Below are 17,757 nucleotides of genomic sequence, written 5' to 3' on the forward strand. Positions count from 1 at the left end.
ATCAAGCAGTGCATCACCTGCCTCCCCCGCAGTCTCATAAACCCAGCTTTCTCGCACTTGGAAACAAATGCCACCCCTGATGAAAGCAGAAAACATTAAACAACCCCAGGGAGGTGGTGAGATAGGATCCAACCTGACGCACTGGGGATTTCATTCTGTTGTGCCCCCAAGGAGCTTTGTGTCTAGACTGGAATGTGCTGACCTGAGGGTCCTGATTTAAAAATATCATGATAATGAGAAAGGAGACACAGATCTGCTCTACACTAGCCCAGAATGCCAAGAAGGAGGCTTAAATATTAGCATGTGCTTATCCATATACCTGTGTGGCCGAGTGCGACCCATGGCACACACAGTCTGTGGTACTTGACTCTCCACAACTGTTCACACAGCTCCATAACGTACAGCCTGGAGCCAGGCCACATTCCCCTTGCTTTTCTGCCCTACAGACATGCCTAGAAGCATTGCCAGACCTAGCCCACTGCAACATCTCTTCAGCTAAGTGTGACAGTTCCTGCCCTTTTCCAGAGAGCTCGGGGTTTGTTCCCTGTGACAGCCAAAAGCTATATCCCTGAAGGAAAAGAACAACACTCCTGGAAGACTTAAAAACATTGCGGTTTGGGAATGGCATTGTTTTATAAAACATCTTCTCCATCCATGAGCTCTGTGCTAGAGGGTCTTTGCTACCCATTTGCTTGGACCTTGAGAGGACTTTCAGCATAGTGTTAAAGTTCTCGTAACTGGGAAGGCTTGGAGCTCTTACCTTCAACCACACACTGATCAGGGATAGGAATTTTTCTCCCCATCTCTGTGACATATGCTTTCACTTTACCCAGGTTTTCCTTCAAGTGCAAGTAGAGCTCATCCTGGTATTCCTTGGGGCTCATTGCTGCCTCTGTGCTTCCTTCGAGGGCCTTTTCTTTAGTAGAGTCTGGCAAATTTGCTGATTCCACATAACCAACATCGAAAGGCAATTTGTCGTTTTCTTGGCTAATGTAGATCTCAGAGAAGGAGATACCAGCAGTTATCTCCCCATTGTCCTCATCCTGTCCACACTCTGAGTTTATGCCCTTCATGCGGACTGCATGCAAAGCGAGGCTTTTAGACCTGGAAGGTGATAAAGGACAAACGTTTTGGAGTAGAGGTCAGACACAAAAATCACCCAAACACATGCTCTTCTGAGTTACCTCTGTGCAGCTAGCTCAGAGAGCTGAGTGTGGGGTTCACTTAGCCAGAAGCAAGTCTCTTTTGGTAGATATGCATTTCAAAAGCAAAATGCAAGCCACAGCTTTAATAAGCGAATGAAACTAAATAATATCCATATATCACAACATCTGCATGCCATGGAGGGAGCTAGTCAGCCTATGTGCAAGAAACTTATAACCCCAGGACTGGAATATATGTATTGTTGAGCACATCATAAAAATGCCATCCAGTGCCATTTAACTGAACCAAGATGCAGTCTCCAGTTCTTCATTGCCCAATACCTATATGCTGAGGATGAAGGTAAGCCTCTGTAAGAGTAAAAAGGGTAGAAAGTGAAGTGGCTGAAAAGGCAAATACTGGAGCAGGAAGAGAAAAGCTCTGCTGCAACGCTGCAGTGCACAGGCAACTTAAAGACACTGTGGGTGCATGTTGCTGTCTGAGCTGCTATCTAACCCAGGGTCCCAGGAGAGTCACACTCATCTCACGGCACACAGGCAAAACTTTATTCAAACATTTGATACTTATTGTTAGCAATAATACTCAAGAAAAGTCTCCATATTTTCCTTTCTAGTAATATCTGTATGCAAATATTTTCCCATCCCTTTTACTGGTGTAGGGCACAAGAGATTAAATAAATAATTTAGGAAAGCTTTAACCAGCCTTTGAATTCATGGGTATGAGACTTAGTTAAAATTAGAATTATGATGCCCAAAGGCATCAAGTGGGCCAAATACTCAACGTTTGCATAAAGTTTTATTGCAAAACTTATAAACTTATATTCACGAAAAGCACTCACACATTTTACAGAGCCATACCTGTTAAATCTCATATCCTTCCTTTCTTCTTTAGAAACCTGGCCTAAACTGTATCTCCGCACTGAGCCAGGAGTACCATTGTCAACATTTATTTTCTCTTCAAAAGCCTGTATTTTAACTTGAAGCTTTTCATCCTCTTCACTTCCATTCATAACAGATTTTAAGTCACCCACTGGTGCTGGAGATTCTGTTTCAGTATCATTTTCCATCCTAAGGCAGTAGAAAGCAGAGATTTAACTCTGGCACACTGTGTTCATAGTGATGCTGGTGCTGCATTTCTGCCTGTGACCTTTATTATGTTTCTGGTAAAATAATTATGTTTCAGCAGAGATTCTCCTAGAGGATGATTAATCTTTTTCAAAAGCATCTTCTGAATCAATGTCTCTGTCAGATGGATCAGAAACATTCAACATCTCTGACAACACCAGATAATTAACTTCATGTGCTGCATCTGCATAAGCAAAACCCCGCTCTTTACCCTGTGGTCCCATAGCGAAAAGTTTTTCAATTGAATTTAAACCATTCTCTCTAGCTTGCTAAACAGCGACTTCCTACATTATTTTAATAAACTTCAAGTCAAGCTAATTGCAGAGTTTATAAAAGTCTGTGGTTTTAAAGGTTTGACAAAAGTACACGCAGTTCCTACTGAATTATTGTATTCTAAGTAAGAAAAACGTCTCTCGAAACTCAGCACAAGTACAGAAGCAGACTCAATAAAAGTTCTAAGCAACGTGACTGAAGTTCAGCAAAAGAGAAAAAGAAAACAACGAGTTAAGATGAACGTGGTAGGACTGCAGGACAAGCTGTTTTATTTTAAAGTTGACTGTGATGTTGGTTTTAGAATACAATCTTTTAATACAAAATTTCATAGCCTATAAGGATGCTGGGATGGATGCTTCATTAGGGACTGTAGTGATAGAACAAGGGGTAATGGGTTAAAACTCAAACAGGGGAAGTTTAGATTGGATATAAGGAAGTAGTTCTTTAGTGTAAGGGTGGTGAGGCACTGGAATGGGTTGCCCAAGGGAGCTGTGAATGCGCCATCTCTGGCGGTGTTCAAGGCCAGGTTGGACAGAGCCTTGGTTGGCATGGTTAGTGTGAGGCAGGGGAGTTGGAACTATATGACCTCAAGGTCCTTTCCAACCCTAACTATTCTACGATTCTATAACTTGAAGATAACTTTAAAATAAATTTAAAGGAAGCTGTTAATCTTAAGGAACAAAAAGAAATCTGCTGTCAGATATAGTGCTGTTAAAAATTTGCTTTCTAGCCATTAAAATGTCTTTTTACCAGTGAAAAATACTGTCTTTGATGGAGGCCCAGCCATGGTGCTGCAGAGGCAGTAATCGCTACTGCCAAAGCCACAGGGGACATCAGAAACCCTCTGCAGAAGGATCCCAGGGTGACAGACCCACCACCCCTTACCAGGGCAAGGACAGGCACACCAGTGTTGTACCCTATCCCTAGTGCAGCCTTTTCTGTGCCCAAATCCAGGTTTCCTAGGTTAAGGTTTTCAGTCTGACTGCCGGATTTCCCAAAACAGAGCTTCTGAAAATGGAGTTTGTTGGTTGGATCCTACACAGCTCACACCCCACAGTGAGACTCAGCTTCTCCAAATATTGAGCCATTTGTCAGAGACCTAACCCTTGGATATCTGTATTCTTCTTTGAAGATGCTTCTTGGTCTTTATGCAACACCAGGACTGAGTCTCCTGGGGGACAAACAGCACATGTGGCAAAACCACTGTTGCTCCTTTCCCTCTTCAGGGGTGTGCCTTCTGTTGGGTATTTCTACGTTTCCATCTTACTCCTGCAACTATGGAGGAACTGGACCAAAAAATCATAAACAATTGGAAATCTCAGGGAATTAAGGGGTATTTGACAGCATTTACTTTTTAAACTCTACCCACAACTCTTTAGAGCTCATCTTACTTCTGACCATTTCTTTGTGTTTGTTTGTTTGTTTGCTTGTTTGGTGGCGGTTGTTTTTTTTCCGTGATGAGGAAACATCTGACTAGCTAAATCTGTAAAATACGGATATGGAAAGCCACAAATAAGAGTTTTAACACAGCCTTTCAAAGCAGCAGAGTCTCAATGTGTCATGCTCACAGCTGGGAAGCCTATTAAAAACTCCCAAATACAGCAAATTGTGGAAACAAAAAAGCATGTTAAAAACCCCCAAAACCAAACTCACAAATCCTGCATCACAAAATGCACTCTTTCATTTGTTTTGATAAAGGCAGCTCAGGATATTTCTCAGAGGAGTTGGCAAGTTTTGTCTTGTTTTTAATTTAGGCAAGATCTCAAAAGATACTAACAGTGCAGAACACTGAAAAAAATATTCTTCTGTAATTAAGAACCATGGTTTGACCTTTACTAGCAAATCTGTCTGGAGATGGGGGAAGGATTTAATTCGTGAGAAAGCTGTCACTCCAAGATCACTCCTAACGCTGCTCCATTGTAGAAACTATGTGCTAAGAAAAATGTCTTGTTACATATGTAGATACATATAAAGCCTTCTGGCCACAGGGAGGGGACTGATGGACTGATGCGGTTTTTGAATGACAGACCCAAACCAGCAAGCCCTGGTGATGTTTGGAAATAAAAATGGCCTTTTACAACAGCGTTTTTTCTGTCCATCATTCTCCTGTTGAACTCTGGTGGCTTTATGAAGGAAATACAAAATCCTTCTCCTAAAGAAACACATTGATGAATCTTACTTGCCGTATGTGAAGCAGCAGTAAGTTAGTGCATAGAAGGCTCATTGCTGCCTGGTGTTCCTCAAGCCATCACCTTGGTTTTGACCTGGTTGTTGCTTGCGATTTCAGGGCAACTGCAAGCACTACATGAGGAAGTCAGCGCACTGGCATGTCTCTCACATGTACCTGCTTTACATCTTATCAATTCCCAGGAAGCCAAAGGCACATAACCCAAGTGAAACATTCAATGAAGCCTCCACCCTGTGCCCAACGGGATGCCTGGCAGGCCTTCCTGCTGGCCTCCCCTTCCAGCAACAGTAAAATAAACTATTGTTTGAAATCTTGGCAGGAGACATTCAGTACATTGCTGAGGTTGCTGGAGCAGGATCAGCTTACACCAAAGCTCAGGCTGTTTTTGAAAGGAAAAGGATGCACAAACCTATAAAGAAATCATAAGGACCTGGCTTGAAAAGACAGTACTGTGCTACTCACCATTTCACTGCTTTAAAATTCTCTTTAGAAAGAGACCTAAGTATACAGGTCAGCAAGTCAAGAGTGATACATTAATTTGCAAAACATTTCTCCAGACCAGCACCATTATAACAACACCAGTCAGGTGCTTAAAATGGGGAAAAGAGCATACACAAATGGAAATTGCTAAAAATACATGAGATGGGATTGCCTCCAGGGCTTCAACTCTGCGGATGGAGGCAACACAAATGGATCAACTGTGAATCCTTGTGGTTCATCAATGAACAGACATAATCATCTCCTCAAATACAACGGACCTGCAGGTTTGAGGGAGACAAGTGGTGGACAGCAACGGCAATCTCAGAACCTCTGGGTCATGGGTGGGAAACGCATCAGGAGCTTCCAAATTAATTGTTAGGAATTATTGTGGAAACACTATCAGCCAGATAATATTCAAGGCTGAGGTTCCACAGGGAGCTGAAGGCTGCATCCTCTGTCACTTCACAGGCAATGCCACTCACAGCCTCTGCACTCACAGGTACTGATGGTAGAAGCCCGAACATTTCAATAGCTGATGCTGACAAACACAGACAGCAGGCAGTGGCAAGTGCTGCATGCAGGGCAGCTGCTCCTGGGAGCCAGGCAGGACATGAAGTGGCAAGGGATGCTGCATGCAGACAGGCTTCTTGGTGCTTGTGCTGAATTAAATCACACCATTAATACCTTACCAGGATAGGAAAGTCTTAGATGCTGTTATAGCTCTCTTCACTACTACACGTTGATTTAAAGAGCACTGTAGAAAATAAAAGGTAAATGAATGGCAAAGGAATACCAAATGATGCTATGTACTAGACCTATCCTCTCCCTTAAGGAAAAAAGGTAATTTCATCCAATCACTACACTAAAGTGAGCAGCACTGGTATAGCCTGTTATTCTCTGTTCTTACCCAGATTGAGGACTTGGAAGTGCCATTTAATTATCTTACTTTCTTTTCTTGCCTTCTTTCAATAGACCATGCTATACTTCTGGGTTGAATCAGTCCATTAAAACTCCATGTTCTTAAAAAGTACATCTGAGACTGAATAACTTGCAATTTTGTGACAGTAAGGGGCAACAGAGCATCACATGGTTTTAATTATATTCTCCACTAACTGCATGTAAAATTCCCTGCGTCAAACAACTCCAAGCCAGCCATCACTCTAAAGAAATCAGTTTCTTCTTATGTAAACACATGATTCTGGAAGGAATGGTTATAATCCAGCCACACATTTTAAAATCCTGTTTTCCTTTCACAGCACAAATATTCTCGATTGCTGCTATTTAAAAATCACTGCAGTTCAGTAACTGAAGCAGCTCTGGAGCTAGGAGGGTATTTCCATGTCAGTGTCTGGACCGATCCCACTTTTGCTAGTAGAAGTCAGAATAAACTCTGATTAAGTGAAGAACTCTTAGCCTTATTTGCTGTCATACTTGTTCTTGTCTGATTTAGCAGATACTTTGCTTGATACAGGCCTGAAATATAAAACCAAATACCTAAAAAACATAATTGTGAAAAGTCAGTGTTTCACCGTGACCTCTCAGAGCCACACTGAGATAACAGGATGATGGCAGCTGCAAGCAACCAGGGTCACAGATGATTGATGGGGGATAAAATTACAATTAAAAAAAATTATTAAAATATCAAGCAGCAGATGGAGAATAAGAAATCATTTCAGAAAGGTTTGTTTGAAAGGGTCCAGGCCCTGCCACTGGCTCGAGACAGCTGCATGCAAGGCAGACCCTGCTGCAGCAGATGTCCTGAGACACTGGTCCTTACCCAGAAGAGCATCAGGAACAGGTTTTCCTTCCCAACACTTCTGGTTACACTCACAGCCTCCTCATGGCAAGCACAGCTGCATCACAGGGACTGTCTGATTTCATAATAGCAGCAATTTATCCACAGAAATGTTAAAACCCAATAAAACCAAAACAAAAAGGAAAGAGGAATGTCCTTCCTTAAACCAGAATAGCCTCTGAGCAGCCCCACTGCAGCCCTGGGATAAGGTGGATGCATTTTTATGTTCTGCCCCTACTTTGTACCCTCCAGAGTTTGGTCCCTGGACTCCATGGCAATTCTTAGACTCCAAAGAAGGCAGTACATTTTCACTCACTTATATACATGGCTGTGTTCAAACTTGCCATGTGGAAGCAAATATAACTTAAACAAGCAAACAACCAAAGCATTTTCCTTTCATGCTCAGTAGAAGCAGTAGAATTTTTCTCCTGAGGGAAAATAAGGATTTCTTCTGAAAAGTCCACTGAAAAATATAATTATCTCCCTTCTCCCCACCAAGACTCCAATCAAACAGTATTTTGCATCTGTAACCACACTCACACAGATAAAGAAGCTTCTACTCCTCAGTAAAGTCAGTCCTTAACAAAGGGGAATTTTAGAGAGGAACAGGCAAACACAACAACATTTTAATTAAACCTTTTCTTGCTTTTTACTGTTTTTTATCAGCTCTAGAGATAAATGGTAAGCACATGAGATAATAAGGAATAGAAATATCATAACATTTTAACAAATAATTTTTCTATTGTAAATCAAGGGACCACAATGGGCTCTGTGAATAATTATTATACTTTATTACTGAAGCCTCAATTCCTGTCCTGCTTCACTGTGGTTCCCAGAAGACATGACATCCTTCTGGTCCCATTTACTAAGTGACATCTGTCCCAGTTGAACTTGACTAGTCTGGAAAAGTATGTCATTGCATGCTCATTTTACTATCTCCACTTCATTTTTTTCACTATCTCCAATGAAGCTTTATATAAACGAGTGCTGAGGGCTTGATTTCAGCTGAGATTACAGCCACCAGGTGAAGTTTTCTTACAGGCTTGTAAAATGAGGAGCTATATCAGGGCTCCTCTCCTTTTTTCATTTTTAACTCTCTCCAGGATACCAATTAATTGTTTCTTGAATGACCTCAATGTTTTGGCTCCAGCTCTACAAGTCTGTCTCCAAGGCTATCCCTCATGGTTATGAGTTTTCTGACATCTGTGTTAAATTTTTTCAAAGAATTACTATTCCTTTGTGCCCTCTTGACCTACTTCAGTATACACAATGTTAATTATAAGTCCTTCCCTAATTAAAAGCGACTGCTACCATATATTTAAATAACACTTGTGCTTTTACTGACAAACGCAGCGACACTCCAAATGCTTTAACTTTAGGATGCACATTTAAAAGAGGCTGAGGCACGTTTAAAAGAAGCTGAGTGAACAAAACAACTTTTCATGCAAGTTTGAGAATTTTTTTCAGACCTTTTTTAGCAAACCTTTACAAGGCAGCTATGCCAGTCATTGTTCTCATCAGCGTCAGCGGCTATCTTCTAGAATAAACCCAATGATAACTGTGTAGCCTGACTTCACCGATTTATTTTTAACTGAAGAATTCTAGATTGCCTTAGTCTACTTATCTGAGACATAGCTTTCTTCCTATGCTTTAAGCACTAAAACTTGAACAGCTTCTTTATTCTTCAGTGCCAAATGACGCAATTTCTGGTGTATGATTGGCGGCCATTCTGCCTGGCAGCGCAAAACTGGTGTCTGCCATGCACCCACAGCTCTTACTGCCACCCTTTAATTACAGAATTCTACTTCAGTATCAATTATCCTTATGCCTGCATTTGAAATTCACGCCTCAGGTTAGGGATGTTGCCCATAAGGTGTTGGTAAACTACTTTGCATGCTTACCTGACCCTATAAATAACACAATCCAAAGGCTAAGTGAGTATATACTGGAATGGTACAAGATGGATATCAAGATCAATATGAAAATGGCAATGTAGTGACTTACAGGAACTGCAGTACTTGTTACTTTCAGCTGATCATTCACTGCAACTTGAGTATATTTAATATAAATGTACGTTGTCTCACACAGTCATGGAGATGGCTGTAGCTTTATCATACAAAAACAAGCTTTACCTGGCTCCAGATGTGTTATCATTCTCTAGCTGTCGGACGAGGAGCTTGGCTATGGCTGTGAAACTGTTGCTCATGCGGTAGATATCTCTGCTCTGGGTGCCCAAGATGCTTGAGAAAGTGTCAGTAAGACTCTTAATTTCCAGCAAAAGAATATGGTGAAATGAGTGCTCCATGTTGGCCAGCTGGTTCACCAAATACATCAAGCATATTCTGGCTCGCTCCTAGAAAATGTAAGAAGAGAAGAACAATTTTAAACAAATTAATTCATTGTTTGTTTGTGCACGGGACATTTGCATGCACGCTGTTGATTAAAATGTCACTGGGGAATAGTGGCTACCCCATGACAAATAACAAAAAGGCAACTGCATCAAACACAGTTTATTTTTGTGTACCGTTGACATTACGTTTATTCCTCTTGGTATTACTTAACCCAGCCTAACTTTAGTACACCTTGTCTCCCCTTCAGACTTAGAGTCAGAGTCCATAAAGCGTTTTTGAAGGAGCCTGTGTTGCTCTAGCATGGTTGATCAGCCTGGGCCAGTGATCACAGCACCAGCAGTGGACCTAGCTTCCCTTTTTCCTTTGATAAGCCTTATGAGTCTGGCCAAGCTACTTTACCTTCCTATACCCAGTTTCTGTGCCCTTTTTCTGCTTTATTCCTTGCTGTTTGTGGCAGGCAAACTCTCTTGTAAGGGGCCACGCACTCATGCCCACTGCTCAAGTTCACAGGATCATCTTCCTGAGGGTCTTTTTGCTCGTGTCTGTACCCAACCTGTTGCACATTGAGCTTACACAAGTATTAGCAGAGACACAAACATGTTAAAACATGCAGGCTCAATGGACCCCGCAGCTGAGGTCTGTGCTAGTTTGTGGCATTGCATGACCCACAGCCAGCTGCAGTTTTGTATCTTCATTACAGCCCCACTGTATTAATGGGCTAATGTCCAGATTTTTGCTTTTCCTATGTTACTCTCCACTCCATAACTGCAAATAATCAAGGGGCATCAGACAATTGCAGTGAATTCTGCATATGCCACTAGTTGTTACAAATAATCTTGCAAGGAATGAATATTTATTTCCCAGACCATAAAACATTTCCCAATCATGGCTTCCTTTCTGGAGCTCTTGGATGTTGCTGATTTGCTATGTTTAGCAATGTCATCTAAAAGCCTGTTGTCACCAGTGCTGCACAGACAGAGCAGGACACCTCCGGCACAGCATCAGCAGAGGAGTGAGATGCAGTGGACAGGAGCCTGGGGACTATCAGAATCTCTTTGCACTAATGGCGAGAAGTAAAAATACCTCATAAATCACATGGTTTCTCTCCTTTCTTAGCAATTCATTTAAGAGAAACACTCAGATTAGACCTGTGACTAACACTGCAACAAAGAGACATTTAAAATGAGATTTTGTTTTAAGATCTTATCACATGCGATAAGGTGCTGTCTGGCAAGTTGTATCTATCACTGCCAATGCACTGAAGTCTGATATGCCCTCTGTAGCTGAAGTTTTGTTAGTCAGTTTTTCAGGAGGATGTGATCTTGCCAATTTATCAGCGAGACTGCATCCCCCACAAATTAGGATTAAAGGGGCTATTTCAGATAATAATATTAAATATGCAAGGATTTTCTAGCATAGACACTTTATCATCTCTGCTTGGCAAAGGCACACAATTCCAGTTCCAACTATTTCTGTATGTACGTGTACAAATTCACAAACTAAACCAGAAATCCCAAAGGTGAAGAAATGCGTTAGGATTCTTCTGTTATAAGTGTATCAGGTCCCAAAGTCCTAAAAATGTCTAAGTGGGAAAAGCAGCAGGGAAAGCAGCAATTAACTTAGGAGCTCATATCAGATCTTCCACTGGGGTAACTTGGTATGTCTCTGCTCAGCAAAATCCACTTGGTACAGAAATGGGGAAATATTTTGCTTTGAGAGCTTGTGCTGAAATGCAAGCAAAAGCAAAAATAAAAAATTATCTTCTTCCCAGAATATTAGCAGAAAAGGAGAGGAAGTTGTGTGCCATACATGTACTTCAAACACTGCGGGGCAATAGCATTATTACCTCTTCTCTTCTGGGACCTCATAATGGGAGAGAAAAAATTGCTCAAAGTTTGATTCTAAATACAGCTGGGCTATAAAATACATGGGGGATTTTGGCAGAACATGGCCTGAGCATCACAAGACAGACATTTTTGAAGAAAAAGTCACCTTATTTCAAACAAAAAAGGATCTGCTACACCGTGGCGTGACAGAGATAAATGAGAAAAGTGTATCAGACAAATTGCTTCCCTTCAGCCATATGAGGAAAAACTGCAGCCACATCCTCACATGGGCTGGGGTGGTGTGATGGAATGAGCCTTTTTTTCTCAATGGCTTAAGAGGTTGACTTTTTGGTACATATTCACTAGTTTATTTGGAAGATGATCCTCCCTCCAAGAGATAAACACAGGCTCAATTAACATTTAAAACACATTTTTGTTTCCTAAACAAACTGTGCAGCAGACTAACTGGAAGAGAAGTTTTGACCATTTTCATGTCACTTTGATCCAGCTGGACTCCAGCCACGCTAAAATGCTTCGCCTGGAGTGAAGTAAAAGAACAATAAACTACTGAGTAATATAATGTGTAACTGTTACAAAAAAACAAAATTGCAGCAAAATAATTCAACATGAAAGCAGTCATTATCTCTGCCAGTTTTTATCCAAAAATTTTCAGGCAGCCTCTTTGGATGTGCATAACCCATTGTTATTTTAACAATGCTTATTTTATGCATTCATGTATTTTTTATAAGCATCCCTTGCATGTTATGACATTGTATCTGTGAGCAGGTGAAGATCTAAACCACAGGCAATGAGGTGTGGCAAAGTATTTTGCTTTATCTTAAAATCAGGCTCAGAAGACTACAAAAGAGATCACAAGGCTTTCAGGGGTAATTCCAATTTCCAGTTGGTTCAAACATAAGTGATGGCAAAAAAAAAAAACCCAAACCCAACTATTAAAATGTTCCATTGACCTATGCCCCAAGATGGTGTTTTGCTTTGCACAAATTTATGGTTAAGGGACAAGGTCTGATTTCAACTTCACCCATGAGACTGTCACTAACATCAACAGAAGTGGCGTGTGTAAACAGGAGGGCAACCTTTAAATAAAAGGATCTCTTTTCAGCCAAACCTCTCATCTCTCCAGGGGTCTGTCTGAACTGCCAAGGTGGAAAGAGCAGTTCAGGGAAAGCGTAAGAGGTTGTTTCTAGAAGCAAGCAGAAAGGGTTTTCTGCTCATATTTGCATTCTGTACCATAAAGGGTCAAAATACCAGTAAACAAAATCGCAACACTACCATTGTCGATCCTTTTCCCACTTGTTTTGCTTGACCGGGAAGGGGATGCTGGTTCGTGTCTAAGGAGGATCTAACAGCATATCTATAACATGGCTCCAGTGCAGGAAAACGAAGAGGGGGAGAAGTGACAAGGGAGGTTTTCAGGAAGGCATTGCCATGGTGGGCTGTGAGACACCACCATCAGCAGTGGTCTACAGGGACCATTTTGCTGCTTGCATGATTCTACTTGGACCTGATCTAAATACTGGGTGCACTAACACTTATAACTTTGCAGTTACGCTTGCGGATCAGAGCACTATTTTAATTCTTTCTTGTGGGTGCAGTCATTGTTATATACTGAGCCTTTAAGATCTGTCCAGCTTTTATGATGCCAGATGTTTTCCTGGTTATTTTACCATAGGCTGATTGTCTGCATTGCAGTGAGTGATGCCCCCTGCATCAGAGAAATCCAATGGTATTTTTTCTCCTTTCAAGAAGGCTGATCTGCATGGGAGCATCCAGACACGACCTGTCTTCTCTTGGCTCACAAGAGGGTGGGGGCAAATTCTGCACAAGGAACCACCAGAGTAAAGCAAACAAAACCTTTACAAGTGAAAAGGAGGACTATGGGAGATCCACTGTGTTACTAAATACACAAGATCCACAAGGACCCTTCAGTCACCACATATGGTCTGATGCAACCTCAGGCAACTGTGGACCAATGAACATCCCACTAATAGCTCCTCATATCCCCTCCACCACAAAAATTCAGGCCACAAAGCACTCAAGTTGTCCTGGACTAAATAAAATAAAATGAAATAAAAATTCTTGGGGCAAAGAGACAAAACTCACAAATAGAAGGTGAGGGAAAGATCATCAGTTATAATGTCTGTGAAGGGAGAACTTGCTATGTGAAAACATCCAGGTGATGTGGGGCAGCAAAGCAGATCCCACAGCACAGAGAGGCAAAAGCCCCATGAAACACAAGCATTCCATAAGGAGAAAATGGGAAACTTTAACACACCCCCCCTCCCCCCCCCAGCAATTCTATCATAACTTTTGCACCCAAAACAGTGACTCGCCTTGGCTCCAGCATGCAACACCCAGCCATCACCCAAGCATATTTTAAGGTTCTTTCTGTACCATTTATACCAGAGGCAATTACTGAACTGGCAGCGTGGCAGTGCAGGAAGCACATCCAAACCCTGGGAGAACACCAGCAACACAGACACACTGTTCTCCTGCCAAGGAAAGGCAGGAGACACCAGGTCTTCCAGCAAAGAGCAGTTGTGCTGGCAGAGGTGGCTGCCCGACTCCTCGCAGGCAGTGCTGGGGCACCAACAGACTGCAGGCAGTGCCTGAGACCTCCTCCTCATCAGGCTACCCCAAAGCTCCTCTATACTGTGCTTGGGCCTCTCCTCACCTGGAAAGCTTGTCTTTGTTTTCTCACCAAAATGTACTCCCCAGCTTGAGGCACAGCCTCTTTCTGCTGTTCTGGCTGTTCTGGCTCCTCTGCCCAGAACAAAGGAGACAGGACAAGAAACAGGGGAGAACCTCCAGAGAAGGTTCAGTGGTGATGTTCCACAGGGTATGTAATCTGTGTCCAGTGACAGAGCTGTGCCAGCCTGACACAGATGTCAATAGTCTCATGGGCTGATAGAGTTCAAACGTGATTGCAGAAACAAAATCCAGCCACTGGAGCACTGGTAATCATTAGACATTTCAATCAGGGCAGATCTTTCATAATTCAGAATTATACAGCAAAATGGAAAGGAGATATTCATGGAAAGTTCGGCTCTGCCAACCTTTACGTGTTGCTTTTGGTATTGAGTGAAAGGTCTCCTGGATGTCACTAAAACTGAACCTACCATAAACAAATGAAAAGCATGCCATCTCCACACACACGCAGTGCTTGTGGCAGCAGAGCAGGCTGGAATGCAGTCAGATGCTAAGTCAGCAGCTTGCAGCTTCTTAGAAAAATAAGATACGACACAGGACAATGCCAGTTACTCGACACTTACATGAGAGATCGAAACTTAATTATGCAATGCAGGCTTGCCCAGGCTGTGCGTGTGGCAATAGCTGTGTGTGTATCTGCACAAAACAACAGTTAAAGAATATAAGGAGAAAATGTTCTGCAAATAATTTCTTTGTAAACATTACTGTAGTCCATAATTTCCACAAGATATGGAATGCATGTCCAGTTGGGTCTTTGCTTAGTCTTGGTATTGATATAAAACAGTAACAACAAAAGCAAAATAAATCCAGTCCCTTTGAAGTAGCAAAACACAGCAGAAAAGGAACCTCAGAGGCTCCTGAGAAGAGCCTGGGAAGAGCTGGTTCGACACACTAAAATACAGAATCCGAATTAAATCCTTAAGTTCTGATCCCAGCTGTGCTCATTTGAGGATTAGCTAGTTATAAGCTGTAAAGCTTCTAGACATTGACTCTTAAGTGGTAAATGCAGAATTAAATATGGTCACCTGCAGTCCTTGTAAAAGTATATTTTGCTTGGGTGATGGAATTAAACAAGGAGAGAACAGCAAACATCATTTGGCTCACAGACTCCAATGGGATTTTGGCTTCTCCTCCCCATCCCCTTGCAACAGAAATAAGATTTACAAAGCCAAACCAAATTGGTTTTGATTCTTACAAGATAAATTTTGTTTTAAATTAGTATAAAGCTCAAGATCAGTAGAAACAGCAAGTACAGTGCCTTCCCGTGCTGCATCCACAACGATCAGACACCCATTGCCCAACCAATACATGCTCAAAACTAAGTGCTAACAGAGAAAGAGATTTCCCTTATTGCAATAAGTGAAATAAGACTTGCATGACATCCATCTGTGCCAGTGAACAGGAGAGCAGAGGAGCGGCTCCAACCCTCTGCTCTTGCCCCACACAGCTGCTTCCTGCCTCCCATCAGGCTCCCCTGCCATGACCAGGGACACCTTCCACTAGAAGGACAAAGGCAGGTCGAAGCCCTGTCCAATCCAGGCTTGAACACTGCAAGGGGTAGAGGATTCACAACTTCCTTAGTCAACTGTGTCAATGCTTCACCACTCTCACAGTAAGGAATTTCTTCCTTAGATCTAACTTAAACCTCTCCTGTTTAAGTTTAAACCCATTACCCCTTGTCCTATCACTACAGTCCCTAATGAACAGTCCCTCCCCAGCATCCCTATAGGCCCCCTTCAGATACTGGAAGGCTGCTATGAGGTCTCCATGCAGCCTTCTCTTCTCCAGGTGAACAGCCACAACTTTCTCAGCCTATCTTCATACGGGAGGAGCTCCAGTCCCCTGATCATCCTCATGGCCCTCCTCTGGACTTGTTCCAACAGTTCCATGTCCCTTTTATGCTGAGGACACCAGAACTGCACACAATACTCCAGGTGAGGTCTCACGAGAGCAGAGTGGGGGGGGGCAGGATCACCTCCTTCGACCTGCTGGTCACGCTCCTTTTGATGCAGCCCAAGATACGGTTGGCTTTCTGGGCTGCAAGCGCACACTGAAGCTGGCTCATGTTCGTTTTCTCATCGACTAGCACCCCCAAGTCCTTCTCCACAAAGCTCTTCTTTGCCCAACTTGTAGCTGTGCCTGGGATTGCCCCAACCCAGGTGCAGAATCTTGCGCTTTGCTTTGTTGGACTACATGAGGTTTGTGTTGGCCCATCTCTTAAACGTGTCAAGGTCCCTTCCCTCCAGTGTGTTGAAAATATGCTTCAAATTGCATAGCTGATCCTTCATCGTTGAGCAAAGCTGTTTCCTGAATGCATGACAGCTGCTGGCAAGCTGCTGTACAGGGGCACAGAGCTTGCCCCCTCCAATAATATCCACTCCGAGATTTAAAAGACTAACTTTGGTTAGGGGCCAAGAGAAACTACTTTCTGGAGGCAAAAGCCTCTCTGGAGATTCTCCAATGACCACTGTCATTGATGAGAGCACATTATTATCTATATCTAAACAAGTAAATAGATGAACTGTCAACCTAAAGGCAGAAGATGAATATATGAAGGATTTTCCCCTGCAGAGCAAAATGATGCTACTTTTCCCCCCTCCTCCCTCCAAACTGGCCTCCAGCGGAGTCAAAGGGAGGACAACCAAAAAGTCTGATTCAGAAATGCAAAACCAACAGCCTTTTTGCTGACAAACTCCAGTTGACTTAGTGCAAATTTTGCCTCAAGGATCACTGAAAGGACACGGAAACTGTGGGATTCAGCTCTTTGCTGAAATAAATTATCCAGGTTACTGTATGGCAGGCACCAGTGCCACACTTCAGCAATTGGTTAGATTCATTGCATACCATTCATTTTCTGCTATATAATTGAGTTTTGCCATACCCATAAACATTTGAATTACTTAACAGAAACTCTTTAAGTTTAGCAGAATATTTTTTTTGCCTTTAGAGAACCATGATTTGAGGTGGAAGGAAAATGTCTAGTAACAGTGGTGAAAGGCACATAAGCTCATACCTGGGAATGAAAATAAAATCTCATTAAAGACCATGATGTGCCATAAATAAGTTTAAGGAGTTTAGTGTTCTCAGGATACCCAAGGTCTTGAGCAATCAGGCAGTTTACAAGCTCATGGTGGTAATCTCCTCCAGGCTGTATTTTTAAGAGCTCGGGAAAGCAGGAGGGTAAGACAGGTCTTGTTGGGGTCTAAGGCATTTCCCAGTCCCAGCAGGACACGACTAATATCAGATCTTTATGAGTGTCCTGGGTTCAGCTGTAACAGTCATTTTTCTCCTTCTTCATAGCTTGTGCAGTGCTGTGGCTTTCCCCTTAGTCTGAGAAAAACGCTGGTAACACACCAATGTTTTAGTTGTTGCTAAGTAATGCTTGCCCCAACCAAGGTCTTTTCAGTCTCACACTCTGCCAGTGAGGAGGGGCACAAGAAGCCAGGAGGGAGCAGAGACAGGACACCTGATCCAAACTAGCCAAAGGGGTATTCAATACCACAGCACGTCATGCCCAGTATATAAACTGGGGGGAGTTATCTGGAAGGCCGAGATCACTGCTCAGGTCAGGCTGCATATTGGTCAGCAGATGGTGAGCAATTGTATTGTGCATCACTTGTGTTTATTGTTTCCCTTTTCCCCTTTTAGTTTTATATTCTCTTCCCTTGTTATTTCCCTTTTCATTATTATTATTGGTGGTAGCAGTAGTGATTTGTGTTATACCTTAGTTACTGAGCTGTTCTTATCTCAACCTGTGGGAATTACATTTTTTGATTCTTCTCCTCATCCCTTCAGGATCAGGGGGAGAAGAAGGCGGGGAGTGAGTGAG

The 17,757-nt window shown here is 42.5% G+C and overlaps 1 protein-coding gene across 2 annotated transcripts in view; it reads right to left on the minus strand.

Annotated features, from left to right (window-relative positions):
• The window catches only part of VEPH1 (ventricular zone expressed PH domain containing 1), an 81,479-nt gene that overhangs the window by 39,161 nt on the left and 24,561 nt on the right, over positions 1-17,757 (minus strand). For both annotated transcript variants that reach the window (XM_061371615.1, XM_061371614.1), the window contains exons 6-8: positions 9,154-9,374; positions 2,019-2,228; positions 761-1,104 (exon numbers count right to left, since the gene is read on the minus strand). In XM_061371615.1, coding sequence (XP_061227599.1) covers positions 761-1,104; positions 2,019-2,228; positions 9,154-9,374 — 775 coding nt within the window. The remainder of the gene's footprint in view (positions 1-760; positions 1,105-2,018; positions 2,229-9,153; positions 9,375-17,757) is intronic.

This window comes from Neopsephotus bourkii, unplaced genomic scaffold (genome assembly GCF_033783945.1).
Source record: "Neopsephotus bourkii isolate Nb327-2 ecotype Australia unplaced genomic scaffold, CSIRO-AGI_Nbou_v1 NB_1574, whole genome shotgun sequence".
NCBI lineage: Eukaryota > Metazoa > Chordata > Aves > Psittaciformes > Psittacidae > Neopsephotus > Neopsephotus bourkii.